The following is a 24774-nucleotide window of genomic DNA, read 5'->3' on the forward strand; positions in this document are numbered from 1 at the left end:
GGAAGAAGCACTCAAGGGGCTCCCCAGAGCACAAAGCAAGGAGTGTTTTAATCCACGATATGTTGGAAAACTCTCTCCAGGAGCTGGGTGACTTCTGTAACGATTTCAGCATCGTTTCCCAAAAGCACAGAGAACTTCAGGTCACAGTCTGCTCTCCCTCTTCCTTGAAACTTTCCTTTTCCACTAATACTGGAATCTGTGGTCTACTTTGTCAATTTCTTTAGAGCAAAGAATATAATTTTCATAAGCTGACAGACCTAATTTACAATTCTATTAAAATGCTTAGATTTGCCCCTAAAATAAAAATTGGTACGTTATTCTTCCCATTAATTTCTCAAATCACAGCTGCTGCAATTCTAATAGCAGTCACATCCTAATTTAAGTTGCTGAATTAAAAATAAACTTCTGGAAAGTATACAATTCAGTGTAGACTGTGATCAATGGCCTGTACTTGAAATATAAGCCCCAGCATCCATATTTCAATCTTTTAAAATTACTTTATCTAAATACATTTAATCACTGTTTACATATGTTAATGTATTTAAGCTGCTTAAATATAGTAAGAGTTAGCCTTATTAAGTACAATAAATACAAATCTGCTACAAACTCTTCAAATCATATCTCATGCAAAACTAAACGCTGGCTGCTCAAGTCATGTTTGAAGCAGATGTTCGTCTTCAATTTGATAATCTGATTTATGGTAAATTAAACTCTTACATGAAAAGAAGCAATCTGCTCCCGGTCTAAAGGCTTTGTCACAGACAGCTGTCCTGAGATGGGGTTGATGATGAAGATGCCTGTTGGAGGCTGGTCAGCTCCTGGGCCAGTCACACTGTACCGTAGCGAAAGGCTTTTATCACGATCGGACCTAATCTGTGTGTCAAAAAAGATGAAGTTTACATTAGCTAGAAACAAGCGCAGGACAGGACTGCTGCTGAGAAAAGCAGCAGCTCTCTATTTTCTCCTTGCTCCTTAAGCTGAACTTGCAAAAATAATTATTCTGGAAATGGTACAGAGTTGGTATAAAGTCTGAAGTTTTCAACACCACTCTTTGTTAGAAAGCTGGTCAATGAATACTCAGAAACATAAAATTATCCCTGTCTATTTCTCAGAATAAAAATGATTTGCATTAAACAAAAACAAGTAAGAATTTTTAACTTAGACAGAATTGTTTAAATCTTAGAGAAAACATATACTATCATAAAATTACACACAGAAGTCTAGTTTGTGTTTTTCCCCTTCTCTCTATACCTTTCCAGCCCAAAGCTACAGACTCTCTTCCACTACAGGCCAGCTCTTGAGAAACTCACCATTTTTGCTTGGACTGAACTTGTTTCATCTTCCAAGGAAACAACTGAAGGGCATTGTATCTGTGAGGAGCAGCTGAATCACCAGCACACGCATCAAACAGAACAGAGCAAAACTGTGTCCTATCAACTGGGGCTAATGTTCTGCCAAGTTCCAACAAATTGATCATGACCAGCCAGTACCATGGCTGGAAGCCAGCCCAGAAGAGGTGCTTGGCTCCTTGCAATGGCCACTTCTGGGCAGCAGAGTCCTGTGGAACAGCTGCTGTCCTCACCCTATCAGATCCCATTTCCTTTGGTCTCCTGGTGCACTCTGCTTCCTGCTCACTCACACACCATTTCCCAGGTAGAGAACTCCAGTGCAGGAGACTGGAGAACTCCTGAACCAGCAGAGATACCCCTTAACACACTTACCATCCAAAACAAGGTCATCTTCCACCAGTACAGAAGCATACAGACAACTCAAAGCCCTGGAAATTAGACGCATCCCAGCATGCAATGCAGAGGTAGCAACAAGAAACCAGCCCGAAAGACTCTGATAAATGTCTGGACGATGAACAAGACATCATTTACACAAAATCTCTTCAAGAGCTCTCTGAGGGACACTGAAACCACACTTCTATTAGCTTCCTTACCCTAACTAATTCCTGAGGAAAAGGTCCTTTGGAATTTTCTGGTAGGTTGATTGGAGGAATAACCCAGTCTCTCTTCTGCCTCTTCAGAGCGCTGCTGTGCTTGTATTGTTGCCATGGAAATATGATTTCTTCAATTTTCCTTTGGTCCTTTCCCAGGTACAAGATAAAATTAAGCACATGTTAGTAGGAGCATTACTAGTAGACATTATAATGTAACTCAGGTACAATTACAGAACTGACTGAAAGGCTGTCTTTCCTCTGTGTTCATCGAACTGTTTTATTTCCATTCCCAGTGCAGTTTGAAAATAACCAATATCATTTACAACTGCGCTGCAAAATTGTAAGAACCCTTTTTTACCTTACTTAACTAGGATGAGAAAGGGAATTATAAACCATTTATAACATGGCACTACTGTGTAAACTGTTCTGCACTTTCTGAGAAGTAGTTAATATTTTTCAGAATTTAATAGTATATGCCTTTATGTATTTCTCATTAGCCAGAGCTCCAGTCCAGGTAATGTGCTACTGTACACTAAATTTAGATCTGGGTGTGCTATAATGTAATTTGAGTTCCAAGAGAAGTTTAATACATACTGGTAAGGAATGTCTCAAATATTTATGACCCTATTAAATCCCATAGAATTAATGCTGTAATTATTTTAAACCTATGTCAGCCATGATGGATGCAGTAGATGACCCACTTTACACACTGGGCATTAATCTCTGCTGGGTGTCAACATTCCCTTCCTATTCCCTTCTATATCTGCAGTCATTTCATCCTTTGGATGACAGCACACAGAGCTAGCTTGTTTTTAAGGTTGGAAACAGGGCAACAAAAACATTTTCCAACTCTTTTAGAAGAAGAATTTTTTTTAAATCTAATCAACTATGTCACAGAGTATGAACAGATGCCCAGCTGAAGGCCGAGATTCTACTACTCTGCAGTGTCTTTGGAATAAACAGGGCATGCTCCGGCACATCTAAGCATCTGCTCTTTTACTACACTTCCATGAACAAAATGACAGTATTTCCATTGTTTAAAACATGCCTTAGCAGATTTAACACAATCACCAAGTAAGCAAACAAAAACCCGAGGATTACACAGCAGTGGTCTCCAGTGTGTTCTCAGGAAAAACGTCTTGCATAACCACATTACCTATTTTGACATTATGCTTAAATCTTTAATGTGCACCTATTACAGGTATGTTAATCTATGAATAAATTTTGTTCTTTATCTGTAAATTAAGCACTTCTCCTTCACTAAGAAGAAGGCAATAAACAGCAGGCAACAGGTACTATAACAGAAAAAGGTAGACAACCTAATATGCTTTTCTGAAGTAAATACATTGCTAATTGCATATTGCTGTGTCTGATTTTTGTTACAGTACATGGTTTATCCTATGGCAGCTTCCAGCAGAGGGAGACTATCTTCCTTACCAAGTAGTGCTGGAATCATGAATAATTTACAATCTCCAATTTGATTATGACGGGACAAGACAAAGCCAATATTCCCTGCCAGAAGTGCTTTCCTACTTACTGCTGTAAATCTACAGCTCCCATCTAATAAATGTGACTTATGCATTCTATCACAGATTTGGGTTTTTTTGCGGTTATATTTAACTGCTTGAATAAACACTGTAATACTTTCAAGCAACTTAAAATAAAGAAATGGCTGTGTGAGACTTAAATTCAGGTATAAATCTCAAGCTATACAAACAAAAAGCTCAAACATAAAGAATCCCATATAGTTAAACAGGCATCTCTTTCCGTACCTTAGCAGAACTACAGAATAAAAGACTACAGAAGCTCCTTCTAAAGCTCCAGCTCTGCATGCACTAGGTGTCCATTAATAAGCTGGTTCATGGAGAGGTGCATGACAGGCAAAATTAAACCCCTATTTTTAGGCCTCTTTGTGGATATACATTTATACAGAGTGCATTTAGCTGTTGTTTTACCTTTTCTGAAGCCCCTGTGAAGGCTGGCTCAGGGGTTAGCTTCACTCTCATTTGCCATTCTTGCTGGGTTTCCTTGTCTTGAGCAGACACAACAAACTCTGTGGGCTCTGCTGAAAGCTGAAAGCTACGCTCTGCATAGACCACACCATCTTCACCTACTCTGAAATCTTCTGGCTCACTGCTCCCAAAGTGTATTTTTTTGTTTCCATCACAGCTTCGAAACCTCACTGTAAAACAGATGTAAAATGACAAACAAAAAAAATTGGAAAAGTGGCCTACTTGAATTCACTGTGACATAAAATGCACTAAGAACAAACTCAAAAGCAGAGATACTTAACTTGCTGCTGCTATTATCACACGCAATTATGAGTTAAGAGTTGTACTTCAGGGGTCAGTCCACACTGTGTAACAATGACAGTCTGTGGACTGCTAGACAGAGATTTTAACCCTAGACAGGAACAGCCTCCCTCCTACAAATTCACCACACCACCAGCAAGCAAACCATCTCCTTCCATGTCCTATGCTACATTTCAGTTGGTTGCCAGTCGATGGCTGCGGGAAGTTGCACCTCAAGCCTCGAAAAGATCCAGTCAAGCCGATTCATTAAAAACACTCAAAAAATTTAATTACACTGCAACCACAACTGCAAACATAACTGTGCTTACAGCACCTTCTCTGTCAGTGGGGATAAGGCAGAAACTCAGAAATACGTTAAAAGTATTAAATTCTGTGCCCACATCAGCCTGTGATTCAGCTGTGTCATCTCAGGAAGATTACTTATGAGCTCTGGGAGTTTCTTCGTACCTCACTGACAAGATGGAGGAGGCAGTTAAGTACCTCACAGAGAACACCTAAGTTAAAGGGCTTGAGTTTTTATTTTGGTTTGGGTTTTTGTGCTTGTTTGATTGGGGGTTTTTTGTTGGTTTGTTTTTTTTTAAGCTACATTATGTACCACACACATCCCTTTATCTACTTAGGAATTACCTGTTCTTGTTTAATTCCCTCCCTCCTTCCTTTTGTCATGTCTGAAAGATACACACTGGAACAAGAAGTCAGTAAAACCGATTGTACAGATAATGATGTGACGTGAACAAAACAGAACTGGTAACAGGTTACTGCCTTCTCTACCAATTGTTTTCACCACCACTTACCTTCTGGGTTACTGCAAATAATAAAAAAGTAAAAAATTGAAAGTGTGCTTTTATAAGCAATGATCGCTCTTTAATGTTTCCAAAGCATTATGAAATATTTTGATTGTATGGGCAATAGAAGTGCAAAATAACATTACAAAGGTGGTGCTGAAATCCACATAGTGAAGATGAAGATGAAATGAGGCCTTAAGCTTCATTTCAGTTATTGGACTTTTTATATTGTGCTAAACCATGCACAAACTATTTAGCTTCAAAACCTAAAGGTCCTTCTCAAGAAAAATCAGTACGAAATGTCATGCATTGTATGCTTTCTTCTGCAGTGCACTGTTTCCAGGAAGGTACTGGGAAGAAGAATCATACTTTTTTGTATTTGAACTTCAAGGACCAAGCTGATGTTCTGACGACAGACTAAATTTCTTTCCTTATCGCACCCTTTCAGTTATCTCAGTTATCTAGAATTCCCCATTTGCCTTCTCCTGACAGGAAAGACTGTAATTTAAAAGGGTCCATCAGATACAAAAATGAGACAAAGCACAGCACTACTCTAAATAAATGATATAGCATCAACCTTCTTAATTTTAATCTTGCTGGACTGGGTGGGGATACTGCTCTTTCCAGGCAGATCCCAGAGTTCAAAGGTCTTTTCCTGTGAAAGGCCAGCCTCCCTTGGGAAGAAGAGCATGGCATGTCCACAAAACACTGCGCCCTGGAAGAACAAATCTGCCTGGGTAGAAGGCTGAAGCTTCACCATCAGGGCTGCTCCTGTGACCCACCTTGAGGAGGCTGACTCTGGTCTTCCTCATAAGCAGAGAGAGTGCTTTTCTAAAATTCTAATAAATACTCAGTCTCTTACGTAAGTCTTCATGTACTTAAGCAATTCCTATTGCTCAAGTCCATCCTACCTGCTTTATCAGGTACAATGACTTCCTTTCCTATAATCTACACGCCACAGGTCTGTAGAATATGGAGAAGGTGACAGATCCTCTGGTTTGCTGTTCACATGGGAGGAGAAAACTGACAGACAGAAGGTCCAGATCCCATATGTTAACCATCCCATTGACCTCCCACTTTTTTCAACATGGGCCTTGCAGCTCCAGTCAGCTCACTGCAACATTATGTTGAAATGCAATGGCCGGCTGATAAAATGTATTATTCTACGCCAAGAATATAAAACTTCCAGTATGTAGAAACTATTACCACAGTTCTAATTCTGTAATTCTGATTGGCCCACCTTCAGAGCTGGGCAGACTGTATTGCCCAGCACAAAAATAAAAAGATGTCTAAGAAGAGCTTACTCAAAGGTCACTACATTTAATGATATAAGAACTAAATGACTGGACTATTAAACAGTGCTACTTGTACCTGGTTACAGAGGCACAGACCACCCAGACTTCAAGCATGGAGGAAGATGGGCATCCTTGAAATGCCATCATTGTTCACAAACAAAACTCTCAGAAACAGTTCACATAAGTCAAAACCCAAAAAGCCACCAGAAACATAACCCATAGCTCTGTGTCTCTGCTAATCTCTCATCTCAACTCCAACTGCTCTCAAAGTCTGCTTTCCAAAAGAGTGTCTTGACCAAAAGAACAAAGAGCAAAGCCAGCTCCACCTCTGGCTCTTCTCAGACTTACTTCTGTAAAGTACGAGAGTGGGAAAAAGAATGAAGATTAATCTAAACTTTGATCATTACTGTTTTTCAAAAAGGTGAAAGCTAAAATGAGTATTTGTCATTATGCTCCAAAAGACTAAGATATCACAATAATATTTTATAAAAAAGTATTTCCTAACTATTGCACAGTAACAGTATACATTCATATTTTAGATACTCAAATTCATAAAGAAGACTTCTTTCCCCCCATCTCCTTACATAGAGACTCCAGCAGCACAAAAATAAAGCAAAAAAAAAAAAAAACCACCTTGCTAGCCACTTCATTGATATTCTTCCTCCAGGCAACCGTGTATTATGAAATTCAATGAAAATCCCTTCCTATGACAGTATCCTGGTAAAAACATATAAAATTGCCAATGTGAGAATTATTCTCCCTTTGCAAGGAGCACACATTAACGAATTATAGTCAAGTATAACCAACTATAATTAAATTCCCTTGACAGAGTACAGGTTGTGCAGGAGCTACTCTCCCCCCAAACACATGGTTATCAGTCCTGTAAATTCAATTTAGATCACTTTGCTTCATTTTTCAGTGTTCAACTAGTATGAACAGAGTGATTTCTGACAGTAGGTTTTTAGGCAAAGATTTTTTATTTGCAAAAATGCTACAGGAAATATTTTTTTTACTGTGAATAATGACTGCTTATGCAACCATGTTCTTTTCTAAAAACCACAGGAAAGGGAGGCATGCTTTCCCCAAGTCACTTTATGCTGACAGATCAATCACAGACTTTTTTCCCACTTAAAAAAAAGGTTAACTAGATATAACCTCTCTGCAGAATCTTAGTCACTTTATATGCAATAGAAAGAGTAATCAAGTATCTGATTTTACTGCTTTTTAATAACACTCTGCATAAATGACTGGATAACAGTATCATAATCTGTAAAAATAACGCATGGATTTTTAAGTATTTCTGAGTTTCCTGTGCATCTTCTGAAAGTATCTGCTTTTCAGAAGTGTATTATTTGAAAGCCCCGGGAAGTAGTCAGTCAAACTCAAATATAACTGTTTCAGTTTTAAAGAGAATACCTTTGGTTCTATCAAAGTATTAATATGCAACATGGGAGTAAATGCACTTAGTTCACAGGCTCAAAACAAGGCTGTGCACAAGGATTTACAAAAGTAGAGTCTTTAAACAGAAGAAAAATTGTACTTAGTACTAGCACATGATTACTATTAAATATTACACCCTAAGACAGAAGACCATTAATACCCTAAATTTGAGTCTTTTCTTCTCCTAAAACCAATGCAAGTATATTCTATTAAATAAAGAATAAAAGAGGACCTCTGAGACTACAACACTGTAAAATGAAAATCTACAGCTCCATGGTAGCAAAGGATACTTTCAGCTTAACACTTTCTCATGGAAGTAATTACAACATATGCATACACATGTAGTGTACAAAACGTTAAGAACTAGACATGCAAATTCATTTAAACTGCACTAGAGATCACCACCACTCAATGCTCAGGTCTAATGAGATGAATGATTCATACTATCTCTAAAATACATGTCCAACCTCATGTACCTTACTAGTAATCTTCAATTACCTAGAACCATTTCTCAGACAATAAAACACTTTTTTCAGCTACTCATGTTGGTTTGCACTCTTTGGCAACCTGCTTCTGCTCGTTTTGTCTTAGGCAAATAATATCAAAATTACTTGATCCAAATAAGGACTGAGTAAAAAATGATACAATGGGCTTGCTAACCTATGACAGGGCTATATTATTTACATCAATTTTTAATGAACATACTATATTCATGTGCAATACAGAATATTCATACAGAATTTTCATTACTCGTTTTGATCGTGAGACTGAGTCTACCATCTGTATTTTTTGCACTTGGAAAATATTCAAGTCACTTCTAGATAACACCCACATGCACACAAGCAAACTAGCGTGTTTCCTTCAGTAAATTTGCTGGAATGCTACTCCTCTCAAATGCTCTTCTCAATGCCTAAGCATCAACCTCAAGGCAAAGGCTCACTTAGCAGACATTATGGAAATTGCAACAAATGCCAAGTGCTAACAACACATATACTTCAGCAACACAGTTAAGAGTGTGCATCATAAAACAGAAAACCTATGGCTATTTAATCCACTTGGCATTGTTTTGCAGCAGACAAAATAAATAGAATACGAAAGTTTCTTAGGTACAACTACCTACTAGATACCACTTTTACCTTTGACAGAATGAGAAACTATATGGAAACACTCTGCTTGAACTGTCTAGCTATCTCCATACTTAATATCTGAACACTCTCCAAGAACACTGTATTTAACAAGTCTTTACTTCTCAGAGAGAGAAGCAGGAGAAAACTACACAAGAAACAACATATAATGCTTGCTCCCCCCGCCCCCCCACCACTTTATAAATTAGTAATTTATTCATACTGGTTACTTCTGTATCTGTAAGATGATCTGTTAGTCCTACTGACATGGTGCACAAGCTCATATTTCAGTTCATGGCTTGTTGGAGTGGCATGTGTAATGCCCATGAGACATCCTTTACTATAATTATAGATGACCTTGAAAAGAACGGGGTTTTTGACATCCTGGTGAACTGTTATAATCACAAATAACTAAAGTACATCCTAAATTGCCTTTCCCATCAGTGCCTTTAAATTTGGTCTGATTTTAGAACTTCCTGAAACCAGCTTTAAGTATTATTAAATATTATTTAGTATTTGATTTTCTGATACGTGGGTTGTCCACACCAGCCAGAAAAATACTGTTTGCACCTGTAAACGGAGAAAATTAGCTAAGGAAATTACTGAGTCAAAATAAATATGAAATATAATCAGGTTATTTTAGGCAATGGCATTTCCCTACCTGTATTGTAATTCAATTTGTCTTTATATCCTTTAGAGATATTTCCATACACCAGCATTATTTCTAAAAGGTTCTTCTGGTCTTTTTTCTAATCCGTTTTTCTTCTCTGCTTTTACATTTATAAATGTAAATACATTTATAAACCTGTAGTTTATCCCATACTCCAGACCATCAAAAAATCTCAAAGCGCTACTAATTCTGAGCCTTGTTGGAGTAACCAACCTGTGACACTTGGAAAGAAAGCTGGCTGTCAAAAGACAGCTACTTACCAAAGCCTGCTAATTCAATAATTGCTTTTGAAAAAAAACCTGTGCCTTGTGCTGAGCACTGTGTTCTGCCACCCCAGCCCACTCCGAGTAGAGGGCTGCTTCAGCAGGTCACGCAAGCCCAACTGGAGTTTTGCCACTTACTAAGGGCCAAATACGGCCATTTGCTTCTAATTCCCATTTGCACTTGTCTTCACCATCTTTACAACCCGCTTCCACGGGTAAGCCTGGTTATGAGGCTCTCAAGTAGCGAACAAGTGTCACATCAGAAGGTTTCAACTGAGGTAAAACCGAGGACGTATTCAAGCTATTTACCAACTTTAGGTGTTTCATGATCTGACTAATAGCAGCTTAACCTCCCACATTTCCATGCTCAACTGTTTGCTTAATTGTCTATTCAGTTAGGAAAACAATAATTAAAAGGGAAAGTGAGTTGCAAGAGTAAGGCTTAATTCATACTGTACACGTTTTTCATTAATTGAAAGCAGTTCGAGTGATCTGCAGCAAGCATTAGGTAAAATCTAGTACTAATATACGACTTTACTCTGGGGAATTAGGATGTTAAATAAGTAGTCTACTGCACAGAAGTGCTAAGTTTTTATGAAAGTTGTACATTATGCTGGTAAAAATAATTTGTACTGGTTACTACAACTATGATTCAATGTAATTCTCTCTCCTGCCCCACCCCCGAGACTGCTACTGCTAGATAGATAAATACGTACATTTCCTAAAATAACACACTTTCAAAGCAATCTGGCAGTCTACATGACAGAAGGACACCGGACATGAACCTCCCTTCTCCCTATTTCTGCAACATAATTTTTTTCATTCTTAATTTGTACAATTACTGTGACATTTTTTTCTTTTGAAGTATTTTGTTGCAGGGTACAATTCGGAAATATTAAAGCTGCTTCCTACGTTACAGGAATGCCTCCTCATGAACCCTAGTAATTCAAACATTAAGGTCTATTTTTAAAGTATTTTCTTTCACAGGTAGCTATCACCAGACTGCCTAATTCTTGCATTCACAGGGAAAGACTCACACAGTTCTTTAATAAAATGCCATCTAGTTTCCAGTTCCCATAATCCTCTTTGTTTACAGAACAAAGTCGTAACAGGCATGCCAGAATGAAAATGGGGATAATGTTCTTTCTATTCGATAGAAATGCCTCTGCAGCTTTTCAGTACGGGAATACCAGCCATCAGCAAAACACAGGACTGGTATCTCAAACAGAGTCCAAATTATATCTGATTCACTGACCCTTTTCAGTCCTTGCCTCTACCACTCACTGGCACAAAGATCTGTGCTTTCACACCCTTTTTGTCTTTATTTAAAAAAAAATAAAATGTACAAAAAGAGAATAATCATCTTCAAGAGGGAAAGTACTTATATTTCGACAACTGCTTTTGTTTTAAAACACAAAAAGGTTTCTTTCCATTTTCCTCCACTCTGTATTGTTTGAGGCAGTTTCACTATAGATGAGCTATAAGCCCCTGCAGAGTTCTGCACCAGCTTTTTTCCTAAATGATGCTAGCTGAAAGAAAACTCAGTAATAAATGTCATTTCTGTACTCTGGAGTATGCAATGCACCTTTAATACTTTCCCAAGTATACCATTCCACACAGTAATAAAAAGAAGGATTAAACACTAATCTCTTATACCCATAATGCATCAACTGACTACACCTGCTAAAATCCAATTTGGTAATTAAAAAATGTATCTACTGAACAGTCAAACCAGGAGACTAAAGGGAAAGTACTGTCTCTGCAGATAGCTAGCAGAAAACAGTTGCAAAACTGAGGCACTTAACACAAACCTATTTTTACCTCTATTCATTTTTATGTGACCTTAAGCAGTGTAAGAAATAAATACCTACAATTACAGTGCAGCAATTAAAGGGCAGTTTTTGTGCTACAGTAATGACTTAAGCATCTAGTAAAAACTAGATAAGCAGCTTTGCCTTTTAGTCTATCTTTAGAAAATGCCAAAAAAGTTACTCTTCTTTTTTTTTTTTTTCTTTTCCCTCACGAGCAATAAGGAAAGTGAGAACAGAGAATAGATGCTTTTATATGTTCTCTTTGCTAACTGTTCTTGGCCTGAAGTCCTTTTAGGCTTCAGGTTTCAAGATTTTTTCCTTGCTCTTCTCTCTGTCTTTATTGTTCCTTCTCCCTGCCTCTCCAGGTGTTCTGTTTTCTAGTTTCTTTAAACTTACTTTATTCCCTGATGCTCCCATTTTTCCTGTCCCCTCTTTCAACTGTTCTGCTGACAGAGGTGCTGAGGTGTCAAAGCATTGCTAATTTCAGGCTGCAGCTTAGGCTTTGAGCACATCTAGGCAGAAAGATCACTGGAGGGCTGTCTTTACAAAAATAAACAAATTAACTAAATAAATAAATATCCACACTCCTAGAGTTTCTGTAAAAAGCCAGAACTTGCTGAAATATCAAATGGGTGCATGCTTTCAAATGAGCTGATGATCTGTTTTACAGATTCAACTGGTCAGCAGCTTTAAACAGTGGCTTAAGCCCGCACACTAAAAGGGGTTCAGGAACAACAACAGAACATAGGAGAGAAGCATATATCACTTTCAGGCAGTGTGTCGCTTCTTACCATAAAAAGAAATACAATAAAATAAAATTAGGGATTTTTCTCATTAAATTACAGGATTGCTCAGGCAGAACTGAGTGTTGTATTTGCATTGCATTGCATCAAACAAAAATTCCCAACACTGACAAAATGGCAGTGATCCTCTCAACAACCCTGCCTCCCATTAAAAAAAAAGTCTTGAAAAATGCAGGAACATTTAATGTTTTGTATTCTGCTGCATACCCCAGCATACCACCTGTTTCTTGAGATCACATTTTGCAGTCCCTCCCATGTGGCTATGGATGCTTCAAGGGGAAGGGGACAGCTCTCCCTAAACTTGCCTTTCAGCTTCACAAACCAGCACACATTTGAATGCAGTGACCTTCCTCAAGCACCAGTACAGATTTTCATCTGCTTCCTTCCTTCCTCTGTCTGGTCTGCCCAACACTGGTGGCTTTTGTCACTCTCCCACATGTCATTCCTCTGGGCATGCTACGGTCTAATTTTCCAAAGCTGCAGCTATTCTTTATGACTTTTAAAAGGTCCTGAGTCATACTCTAGTTACTGTGGCAGCTCTGTGTGCCACTTATTTCCTAAAAGATGAACACTGTTATCCTCTGGGGGGAACCTGGAGAACCTTCCAGCCAATGGAGCTGGATATGGACACAACTGCACCAGCACCCCCACAGCAAAGAGCAGGCACAGCTGATCTCAAACCAGAACCACCCTGTTACACAGGGATGCTCATTTCCTTAGCAAATGGACAACAGGGAAAAAATACCCTGCTTGGACAGTGTACTTTTGTATTAAACAAGGGCAAGAAACCTGCCAGTTGCCAAAGGGGGTGAAAGAGACAGCAGAGACAGCCCAGCAGTATTTACACTGATGTGGTTAGATAGCAATAAAAATCATAAATCCCACAGATTATACTATCACTGGATCATGTCCAGTAGGCCTCAGGCAGAAAATTAGTTGGCATGGCAGCTTAATAGTATCTAGTCAGACCTCAGGTTTTCATCATTATTATTCTTAAACAGAGATATCTGACCTTAAAAATCAGAAAAAGCTCTTGGTGACTGGTGCAGGCTAGTACAGAGTATTTCACAGCTAGGCCACAGTAGTGCTCCCCACAACAAAGCAGAGGACTCGAAAAGTTGGATGTCTATCCCATTATGAGGGAGTACCTGTGAGTGAAAGTAACCCCAAAATGGGTATTCACTCCCTCTGTGTATTGCTTTGAACATTTAAAACAGCAAGGGTGACAAGCTAATTAACTGATTATCATTAAAGAGGGGGAAATATCAAGAGAACTATCAGGAAAATGCCTGATTTCACATATTTGAAGATTATTATTTGGGTAGTTCATAGAAGCCTGTTACAGCATCTCTCTCAATATGCCTCACATTCCCCCTCAATCCAATATACGTGTGCATATACCTTAAAAATAAATGAAGAATCACTAGTACTAGAATTAGATTGAATTAGAAATATATAGGAAATATACTTGACACTGCTCACCATGGAAGCTCACCTAAAACACTGCAACATCACAGGGAAACCTTAATGTTGTCATCAGTCCACACATGGGAGCAAAGAGTAATTAGTGTATATATTACGTATTTTTCCTCATGAGCTAAAATAAGTACAATGATCAGAAAAAAAAAAAAAAAATACAGTGCTGGAATACTTTCTAGTGACTGGCACTCAGTGAACACTCACAAATCATTATTAATTATTTTTATATTCTTGGTTGACTACCTAAACCATATTCTCAACAAGATGAAAACCGCCCATCCGTGCTAGATCACCAAGTATCAACAGTAGGAAAGGAAAAAAAAAAGAGGAAGAGAAACTTGGTCTTTTTGTATCTACACTACAGAGTTGGGACCTCAGACTTGAGTCTTTTCAAACTACTATTTTATTTCATGTAAGGCCTACTTGACTAGGTAAATTAGACAAACACTGGCTGCAAGCAGAAGTAGTACTGTTGCTTCATGTTTGACTGCACCATAGAGCACAAACTCATTAAAATGACCAACATGAGGTTACTTGTGTACAGCTGACACAGTGTAAGTCAAAATTTAAGTGACACTACTTTCCTTCAAGAACGTTTACCGTTCTTTGAATATCTTGTCTAGGGATTACAAAATTACGAGGCTCAAATAATCCCCTTAAGTTCACATTGACAGTAACAGAATTGACAGAAATAAAAGAGGCGTTACACCAGGAAAAAAACACTGATTAAAAAAAACCGCAAAATGCAGACAAGCGTGACAGCAGCACAACATGGTACCAGGATTAATATAGGAAGAGGAAGAAGAAAATAAGTCCTTGGATATAATTTGCAGACAAATGAGAGAAATAGAGACAGACTTCATTCAAGAGGGAACTTTCAGTACAGCCACTGCAAAATTAAGACATACTACAGGATTCTATGCCAGAGCAATGCTGTGCAAATTTATGCCATTTATTCCAGGTGGAAACAGAAGAGACAGACCTGGCTGAACAGACTCTTGTTTTACAATCGTGATTCAGTCTAGTCACAGAAGAACAGAGAAGAAAAAGAACAGATCTTCTGGTATATTTGAAGATACTGTTCCTATGATAAATGCAGCTTTTTTTTTTTTATGTCTAGACTTTCCTGGTGGCCTTGTGAGCACAAAACACGAGACATTTGACATTCAAATTGTGTTAGATTGGAATAATGCCTGAAAATAGCAGGGGCTTGACTGATTGAACTAGAACTGAAAATTCTACTTTTAGCAAAGCCTAAGGATGAGAGCAGGGTATTACCTTTCTGAACCCCTTCGCTGGATTGAACAGTTACATGAGCTTTGAGACCAAAGATTACAGTTATAAATATCTCAATGAAAACCCCACATGTGATAATGGCTCCTAGAGGGAATCATTAGGATTCATTTCTGGATGTGGCAATTAACCTATTACTGTCTGAGTCAAGACTACTTTGCTGAGAAGCACTGAGCTACTGCACTCTATGCAGTCTTGATTTTTCAACTATTAGTCACAACATTCCAAGTTTCTTAGTAAAGATTACACAGCAACACCCTCCAAATGCCCAGACTGCATCCCAAGTGTCTGGGGATTATTTCTACAGCAATCAGTATAACGGGACTGATCCTTGACTAGGAGTCGTAGGTACAAGACAGAAATTGTAGTAACTTCTAACATTTAGATAAATCAAACATGATTCAAATACCTGAACAATGGAAACACTCAGTGGTAACTTGCAGAATCAATGCATCACAAAAATGAAACTACATTTTCCTTTAGAAACCCAAGTACTGTATTATTCCAACAGAAAGGCACTCCTTGCTTTGCTTACCAGAATACTAAATATTCATTTCCAAAAGGAATCTGAGTGGAAAAGCTCCATTGTAATAAGCATTTTAACATTTCAATGGCTATTTCAACTGCCATCTGTATTCCTCTCAATTTTCCTCAGATGTTTGAATTCCTCAAAAAGACACCTGTGGCATTCACACACAAGAACAAACATCTCCTTTCACTTCCTCTTCCCAAAAACAATGCCAGTTTGCAAAGGGAATAAAGCAAGCCATGCTACACTTGCTATATACTTCAGAAAATACTATCCAGTGTGTCCGACAGTAATGACTGCTCATCCAGAGGTATTTTTCCTTAGGATAAGCATTACCATGAACATCTTCTGCGAAGATCACTGAAATGCTGTACTTTGATGGCTAATATAAGCAGATTCATGAACTATCTAAAAGACTGTTAAAGTTACTCATGGCAATATTCTTTCCTTTCTTGGTGCATGATGCACAGCTCCTCTCTAATACTATACTCTAGATGTGTCTTTGTACGCATCTGAAAATGCTTTTGGTCCATAAATGCAATAGTGTCACCAACAGAGAGACGACAAAGTCATTCAGTGAAACAGCATTCTGAGTGTTGAAACAAAAATGCAGAGGATGAAACAGCAACCTGTCATCAGATGTTGGGAGTCTGACATTCGTCAGTAGCAGATAAAAACTGCTCACTGCTCTCTGCTCTCACCTCTGTCTGAGGGAACTCACTGCATGCAGATGTGGCCAGTCTGCATCCATAGGCAAGGACTGGAGTCTCTGCAGTGATGTTTAGGATCTATTTCACTAGGGTTTAGGGCTGTGTTCTAGGAAGTTTAATAAAAAAACAACAAACAAAGAAAACTACACCAAACAAAGCAAGAAAAAACCCACCAAAAAAAAAACTCACCCCAAAAAATGCAAACTAATCCAACACTAAAAAGCTACAAAACAAACTGTCCCCTCATACATGCATGCCCTGAAAATAATAATAAAAAAAGCCCCCAAAGCTAAATACTTCCTATTAATTTCAAGTAATTTCAGTGCAGGTATTCTCTACTACTTTGTACTTTGTATTAAGATGTGCACATTGTCACTGTAAGATAGATTCATATTCACAGCACCCTACCCCATTTTATAGGAAAGGTGAGGAATTCAGTTGCCCTCTGGAGGAGGCTCCCAAGGAACACAGCCTGCAAGCCTGCAAACACAGGCTCAGTAGTTGACCAAAAGGCACTATCCAGAACATGTAGCATGACCTCTTCAGCTTTGTTTGGACAGGCTGCTCACAGTCCCTGTACTGCAGACCTTCTGCCCAGTGGAGAGCGTACATGGCTGGTGTTAACACTTTGATGAGGTAATCAGACAGGTTAGCAAGCAATATAATCAATTTGATCTGCCATGTCAGCTGAGCACTTGGAGTCCAGAACAACTCTTATTAAGTTAGGCAATGCCTACAGTAAATGAGTGATATTTTATTTTGATTTGCCTCTCACGGCTCAAATACCAATTGTGGTATCTAAAGCTCACCTTCCCATGAGAAAGGGATTTCTGCAAACTAAAAGCAGCCTCTCCCTCAGCAGGAACAAGCAGCAAGTGAAACTGAACAGATCTGACCTTACAATAAACATATGAGCTACATTTTAAAATACTGGCACTGAGATGTTATTACTTTGCTTTGATATGCTGCCAAGGGAAAGCAAAGAGCCATTGAAAATTGAACTTCATTTTGAGGTCCTGTCCATTTTTCAATAATCCTTGTGACACTATGTACATAAATTAAGGATGTTACAAAAGGCAACATACTATGATGTCATAAAATAATAACATTCATGTGAAGGTCTTAACAGATTCATGCTTAGTAGTGTCATAAACCAGAAAAATTACCAAGGAACATACACATGATCCCACAAATGAAATACATATGGTACCCTGGGTATGGAGAAAGGTATTTGGGTAAAATTAACAAGGTTTCTGGCTCACAAGCACACAACATGGCTGTTGTTCCTTATTAGAAGTAAAAAATTTATGAAGTTCACTACAGTATGGATTTTTTTGTTTTATAAATGCAGAGATGTCACTTTTAATGTGCATCTGTCAGCATTTTGTACATTATAGTCATAAACTTACAGATTTTCAAAACAAATGGTATAACCAATCTATATGGTTTTTCCTTAACTCCTTTATTGCTGGATGTCTCCAATACACAATTCAAATTTTTCTTTGAGGACCAAGGTAACAGAGTAACTTGAGACATCTGAAATTTTAGTCACCGAACTGTGATTTATCTGTGCTACTCTCAACAAGCCCCCAGGATAAAAATCAGTAAGTGCATTCAATCTGTTTAGAAATCACCTTCAACTGTCTCATGTACCACTACATAACTGTTTTCACAGTAGTTTACCTCCAGATCCAACAGATTTCTGCACTTTTGCCAAGTATTGCAATATTAACTTGTTTTGGTATTAATTAATATCCTTAATACTGCTTGAATCCACCATGTCTTTTCTTAGCCTGCTTTCTCACACATGACACAACCCAATTCTCTGCCTTCAGATTTTTCAACTCCATGTCTGCAAGAGGTGCTTGCCATAAAATGTGTCCATGTTTTTCAGGGCAGTACAATTGCTACATAGGTGCTTATTCTATCATTCTCCCAAATGGTAAAGATGGAAAGAAAATAAAAGTCTCTGAAGGTAGCAGACCCAATGGTCTTCACAAAATCTTGACACAGGGTGGCAGAGCCAAGACAAACAGCACTATCTTAAGCAAAAGCATCTCCCTCACCTGAGAAAGCTTAACTCACAGTATTTTAGGGGATAACAACACTGGATGCATCACTTCTTTCCATTATTTTGTCAAATGCATTCTGCCCATCCCAACTAGAGATGCTGTTATCTAATGATGGGTGAAGAGCAAACACAATTTACGCTGTATTTACAAATAATCAGAAATAATTCTTAAATTAATTTTAAAAAGCAGGCAAGGCCTAAGTTCAGAAGACTTCCACAAAGGAATCAGAAAACAGCACGAAAGTCTATAAAGAAATATTTGAAAGTCATACTGAAGTAATTAAAAAAATGAATGAGGCAACACAACACTACTCTCAAAACACTGTCCTGAAAATCTGTCACCACTTAAACGATGTACAGAAATCTTTGTTTATTTAGAAAAAAAATAAATGAGTATGATTTCTGTCAATGTTTCCTTTCTTTTGTAGCTTGTCAAAGAGAGGCATTCTTTCTTTGTAGCCTCATCAGGTCAAAAGCACAGGTGAGCTTGTGATTCTCATTGACTTGAAGGAAAAACTAGATGTTTAAGATCAAAAAAGCTATTTAATTTCTCTAGATGAAAGTGGAAAGGATGCATCTTTTCCGTAGAATGTCTTCTCAGTCATGTAGCACTTTTTATTTTTTAAATATTTGCTAATATTTGATACTTTTATTCACTGTGGTCATCAGCTGCAAAAAGCTGAGATTTGAGAATTTTTTTATTACTGTAAAAAAAGTGACTTTGTCCTTCACTTTTTTCATCTGAGCCTGAAACACATTTAGAAGGCCTGGCCAACAAATGTATTTAACTTTGAATCAGAGAACTGGCTTATCAGAACTAAACACGGTTTTGATACTGCTTAATGCTGTGTTGTAAATTATTACCCTTTCCCAAAATTAAATTTACCAAGTTTTTAAAAGGTGCATTTAGGTTTCCTGATATAGTACTTTACCAAATTTATGGGCCAATAGCCAAGTCTGCATTTCTCATCTGCTCACTAATATCATGCACATATAGTAATGGTTTGACTATTTCCTTTTCTTACCATGGATAATAAAGTCAAATAAAAACAACACCCAAACTTTTTAAGGGCTTTAAATGCAGCTACTATAAAACATGATCTAAGGTAAACAAAACTGTCCAGTAAAGGAGGCAGGGAATGAGCCTATGCCCACTCCTACTAATGCTGCTTTACTGGGTAACCCCAAGGAACATCATTCCCTGGTCAAACAGGAGGAGTTTCCCTGCAGATGGAGGTGGAGAGGTAGGACGTGAGGAGGATCCACTGCTACTGGTGCCACAGCTGAGCTGGGCGGTTTTACACTGCACAGCGAAAGCACCATCTGAGCCTACACACAAGCAGCTTCTGCTCCTCCTACAATTACCACAAACCTCTGTCTTTCTAGGCAAGAGCAGCCACCTCAGTCTCGGCTCAGATGAGGAATTTGTGCTCTGACCCACAAACACAGAGCTCAGGAATACATCATCAAGCACCACCCAAATACTGACTTTTCCAGCGACACCACTGCAGGCACAGCTGTGCCATACAGGCGGGACAAGAGGTCACGGAAGTCAGCAAAATATTAAGGGCAGCAAATTGTTTAGTGACTATGTTGTTTACTGTGCAAGTGGCTTTTGACTACAAGGGGTGGCAATTCTTTCCAGCTTGCCTTGGGCAGTGAGAGTTACAAAAGCATTTGTACTTGACTGGTGTCTAGGGAAATTGGCAGTCCTAGGTCTGTTTATCAAGTCTGCCAAGTTCTATGCTATGTGTGGCACACTTATTTTTTTCTCTCTCTCCTCCCTCCCCAATTATTCTATATAACGTGGCCAGGAAGAGTGCTAAGCAAGCCAGTTCAAAAGCAAACAGAAAGCCGGCAAACAAATCCCTCCAAAACTCAGTATTTAGCAAGCTGTTTCTGCAAAGGTTTACAATGGGAGCAAGAATCTGCTCTGGCCTTCATGGCAAACCACAATGCCACAGAGACTCCTCATGAGAAAAATGTCTCTCAGGCTGAAGATGTGCATGGCAAGTTGAAGGAAGCAATATATGGCTGAGAAATAATTTTATTTACAGCTAGGCAGACATTAAGTCACAGAGCCCACTAGCAGTCATTACCGATTATAAAAATAGAAGCATGGATTTGTAAAGTTTATTTATGGGCCATTGTGTAGTTTATGCTGTACCACTAGCACATGTTAAACAAGAATTATAACACAGCTGGTGACAATGGGGAATAATTTTGTACTAACCTGGAACAATCAGTTTTCCTTCCTCCTAACCTTTATCTAAGAAAAAGTGAAATTTTTGTCTAAACTCCTAAAACTGAAGTCAACTGTAACGTGTTACATTCATAGAAGAAGGTGACTTGAGCTAATACTGATCCATTTACAGAGAAACAATTCACCTTTCAAATGAAAACATTTAACATGAAACACTGATTTTATAAAATGATTAAATCATGAAATGATTAAAAATTTAACAGATTATAAACTGTGATTATTAAATGCAACTCAGAACAGTAGAGAAAGCTGTGTTGTCTTACAGGTTATTTTGACAGCACAGTAGATGAAAACTAATTATAGTTTCAAGATCTTCATTATTACATAACTTGATGCCCACATCAGTCAATTTACTGGAAACATTACACACACACGAAACAAATGATTTATGGTGCAACTGTACAACTAAAGGATGGCAGCCACATTATTAATGAATATGAATCTACTGAATTTAAGCAAGACCTGAAAAGCCTGAACCAACCAGCCATAGCCCGTTAATTTAGTAAGACCAATCATATCAAACTTAAGTTCTTGCAAGTCTTTATAAAATTTAAATCTCAAAAAAAATACTTAAAAATTCATGTGTCCTCCCGCCCTCTCCAATTTCTAGGTATTATTTACTCCACTCTTCTGTACTCTTGGGTAGTGTCTACTGAAAATGTAATTTCATGCTGTTTTGCAAAAAAACCCCAAAAACAAAAAAAAACCCCACAAAACAAAACAATAAAAAAAAACCCACCTCAAAGACTGAAAGCAGTAAAGTCGTGTCAGCATTATTTATTCTTGCTTTAAATGAGGCAAGAAAGGAAAAAATGAACAGACTGCTACAGAAAAATGCATGAGGTCTTCACTTGTGATTTCATTTGAAAGTTGAACAAAAAACCTTCCTGAACATGCATCTCAAATTGATACTTAATAAATAAATAAAATCTCAACAACCAAAGACCAGCTCTTCCAGAGTAAAGTCCCTGTGTTTGCCAAGTGCTAAAGGGAAACAAGTAGATACCAGAAAACTCTCTGTACTACACACTGGTATTGATTTGAGGGGTTTGGTATGCAGGAGAACTGCAAGACTGCATCCTAGGGAAATGAAAAGGAGCTCCAACACAGTTTCTGATGTCTGGAATCTTTACTACCAAATGGAGGATTTGCTCTTGTAGCTTTTCCTAAAATTTCTGATGACAGAAAAAGGGGACAAGGGGGTGTGTGGGGGGAGGGGAGGGAATCAAGGCTGCCAAAGCACAAAGAGTGTCCTAGTCTCCTCCTCCTTTTTAGCATATCCTCTTGCCCCTTAATTTGACTGCTCTGCTGAGACCCTGGTAAAAAACCAGAGGAAATGTTTCTAAGCACAGTGCTAAGGGAATACATAACTGGTCTCACCAACTGCATGCAGGCAAGGGAGAATGCTTCTGCCAAATTAGATATGGCCCTGGTCACAGGCACCACAGCTTGCTCTCATTCATTCCATTGCAGACTACACCTCCACCAATACTGTATTATCCACACAGTCCTTTCTTACTGTCTACAGGCAAGTCTTCGCTTATCATTTTCAAGTATACCAATACAGTGCTTGCAGAAATCAGTTTTATCTCTAAGACACTGGATTCTGACATACAAGTAAATTAATGGCCTACAACAAACACTATTAAAGATGATGCATTCATATAAAGATTTCCCAACATACATAAATGTTATCTACCTAGGTATTTATCTCTGTATTTGTACAGTACATTATTCATATATATTTTTACAGTATATTAAGGCTGCCAAGAAAACAGAATTGCCACTACTCAGGCTGGTACTTGCTATGAGAGAATTTTATTTCTTTTTATTTTATCTAAGCATGTGGGTCTCACACATTCTGGAAAGGGATAGTAACAGTTGCTTAACTCTTAGACATACCCATGCTAACTACCTTGACAAAGCCCATGGCAGGAATGGGGTGGTGCTCTTGACTGTGGAGGCTATAAACCACAAACAATTACATTCTCTTTAACTACTCTTCACTTCAGCCGGAAGAAACATGCCTTGGATCCAGCTTCTCCTAGACAACTGTAAGGAAACAGAACAATGGTAATTCCCAAAGTCCCTGACCTCATGGAACCGTATTTCATTAACCAGTTTTCTCTAAGCAAGTGGCAGAGAAGTACATTACACAGAAGGGGACATAGAGGCCACAGATCTGGGGCAGCTGAACACTGGGAAAGGATTGTGATGCTGTTGCTCAGAGAACGCATACAATGAATGATCACTCACCTCCCTCCCCGCCAAGTCTGCAGGTTTGCAAATCTGCAAACTGACAATTATACAGAAATCATAGAACTAAGTATTTTGACTCTCTCAACTTAAATTTGAAACCAGTAATCATTCAAGAAGGCGACACACATGGCAACAAAAGAGGAGGCAGAACACAAGACTCAGTACATCTCTATTCAGTGGCAGGAAGGCATCTATTATCAGATGCAGAATGGACCCAAAATGCAAAGAAAGCCAGCATTGTTGCAGGCGTTACTGGGAACATCCTAGCTGCTCGTTACAATTATTCAACAGAAGATGAGCTGGGGCAACCCCAAAACACTATCTTTAAAACCAGTATCTGATAAACCAAAGCTTAATTCTTGCAATAAAACTGAAACCAAAGCAAGCACATAAAGTACTTAGGCACTACCCAGAAAACACATGGATGAAAACTGGCTAGAGGTTGGCCCTCACAGCCGATCTCGGCAAGCTCACTATAGAGCAGCAGTGAAAGATGCAGTCAGCCTTTTAGACATGGTTGTCTTGGAGACACCAGAACACACTGTATTGATGACAAAGGAAACAAAAAGCTGGATGCACTTTCTAAGGCTTTTAGTCTGCTCTCTTTCATGTGGAGTTTACGGAGGAGGGCCTCCCTGGGATGGGTATGCGGGGAATGCTGGCAGCAGAACAGCTCATTGAGGTAGAAATCTGCACTTGCTTAGGAGTGTCATGCAGCCCCAGAGCTCCCTTTATCCCAGGGAACAGGAGGCTTCGACATGGAACCTCTAGCAAATGAGACTCACATTTGCTGACTTTGAAGGTTTAGCCCTGCACAAGCATTAAACCCTTCCACCTAAGGGTCTTTAAGAGAAATAAAGCAAGCAGTCTCTCCTGGTTTGTGCAAGGGCCCTGGAGCTGCTCTGGGGGCTCTCTCCAATTATTCAAGTGCTCTTTTGCTAGTCTCCTTCCAAACTTTGAAGCAGAAATCCAGCAAAGTACCTTGAGGTAACTAGCAGACAAATGGCTAATGACATTTAGGCTGTAACTGTGAGAACTCCAAGTTTTATCTCATTGCAACTGAGGTAAGCACGGAAAAGAATTTTGACGGAAGTTCAGAGACCATGAGCAGTGAATGCTTCTTATTCCAATTATCGAGTAAGTCCTGTAACGCTGAAATGTGTAACTCCCATTCTAGACTGTCAGATTCTAGCTTTGTGAGGAGATAGGACAAGCATATAATTTTTGTCACCTTTAACCTGGTTGGAGATGAAGGCTACTACCATGAAGCAGCACTCGGTCAGTATACTGCACTGTAGTCTGTGCATCATGTACAAGAACCTTTTCAATTTGTAATACTTTTCACTGATAACACAATTTAGACCTACATCAGAGGATGCCAGGACAATAACAGTAAATACTGGCTTAAGGTACACACTGCCACATGCATCTATCAACCCTTGAATTAAGCACTATACCACTGAGGTCTAGCTGGATAGTGTGAGTATTTAGCTGATAGTGCAATATTTGCTGCAAGGGGTCTGCCTCCCTGCCGCCACATCTTAACTTCCTGCAGGACAAGCATGATACCGACTTCTTATTTGCAAATAGAGTACAGGGGCTGTAACTATTTCTCACAAAAAGAGACGAAAGTTCTCACCCTGCCACAGGTCGCCTGCTTGCATGAAAATTTATGAATTTCCTGATTTCACAGGCTGCTGAGTTCTGTATGCCCACTTCCAAATT

At 38.7% G+C, this 24774-nt stretch overlaps 1 protein-coding gene across 2 annotated transcripts in view; it reads right to left on the reverse strand.

Annotated features, from left to right (window-relative positions):
• CDH2 (cadherin 2) overlaps positions 1 to 24774 on the reverse strand; it is a 116675-nt gene that overhangs the window by 35128 nt on the left and 56773 nt on the right. For both annotated transcript variants that reach the window (XM_048289424.1, XM_048289423.1), the window contains exons 3-5: positions 3898 to 4124; positions 1943 to 2089; positions 718 to 873 (exon numbers count right to left, since the gene is read on the reverse strand). In XM_048289424.1, the coding sequence (XP_048145381.1) occupies positions 718 to 873; positions 1943 to 2089; positions 3898 to 4124 (530 nt within the window). The remainder of the gene's footprint in view (positions 1 to 717; positions 874 to 1942; positions 2090 to 3897; positions 4125 to 24774) is intronic.

The sequence above is a fragment of the Corvus hawaiiensis genome, chromosome 30, assembly GCF_020740725.1.
Source record: "Corvus hawaiiensis isolate bCorHaw1 chromosome 30, bCorHaw1.pri.cur, whole genome shotgun sequence".
NCBI classification, from domain to species: Eukaryota; Metazoa; Chordata; class Aves; order Passeriformes; family Corvidae; genus Corvus; species Corvus hawaiiensis.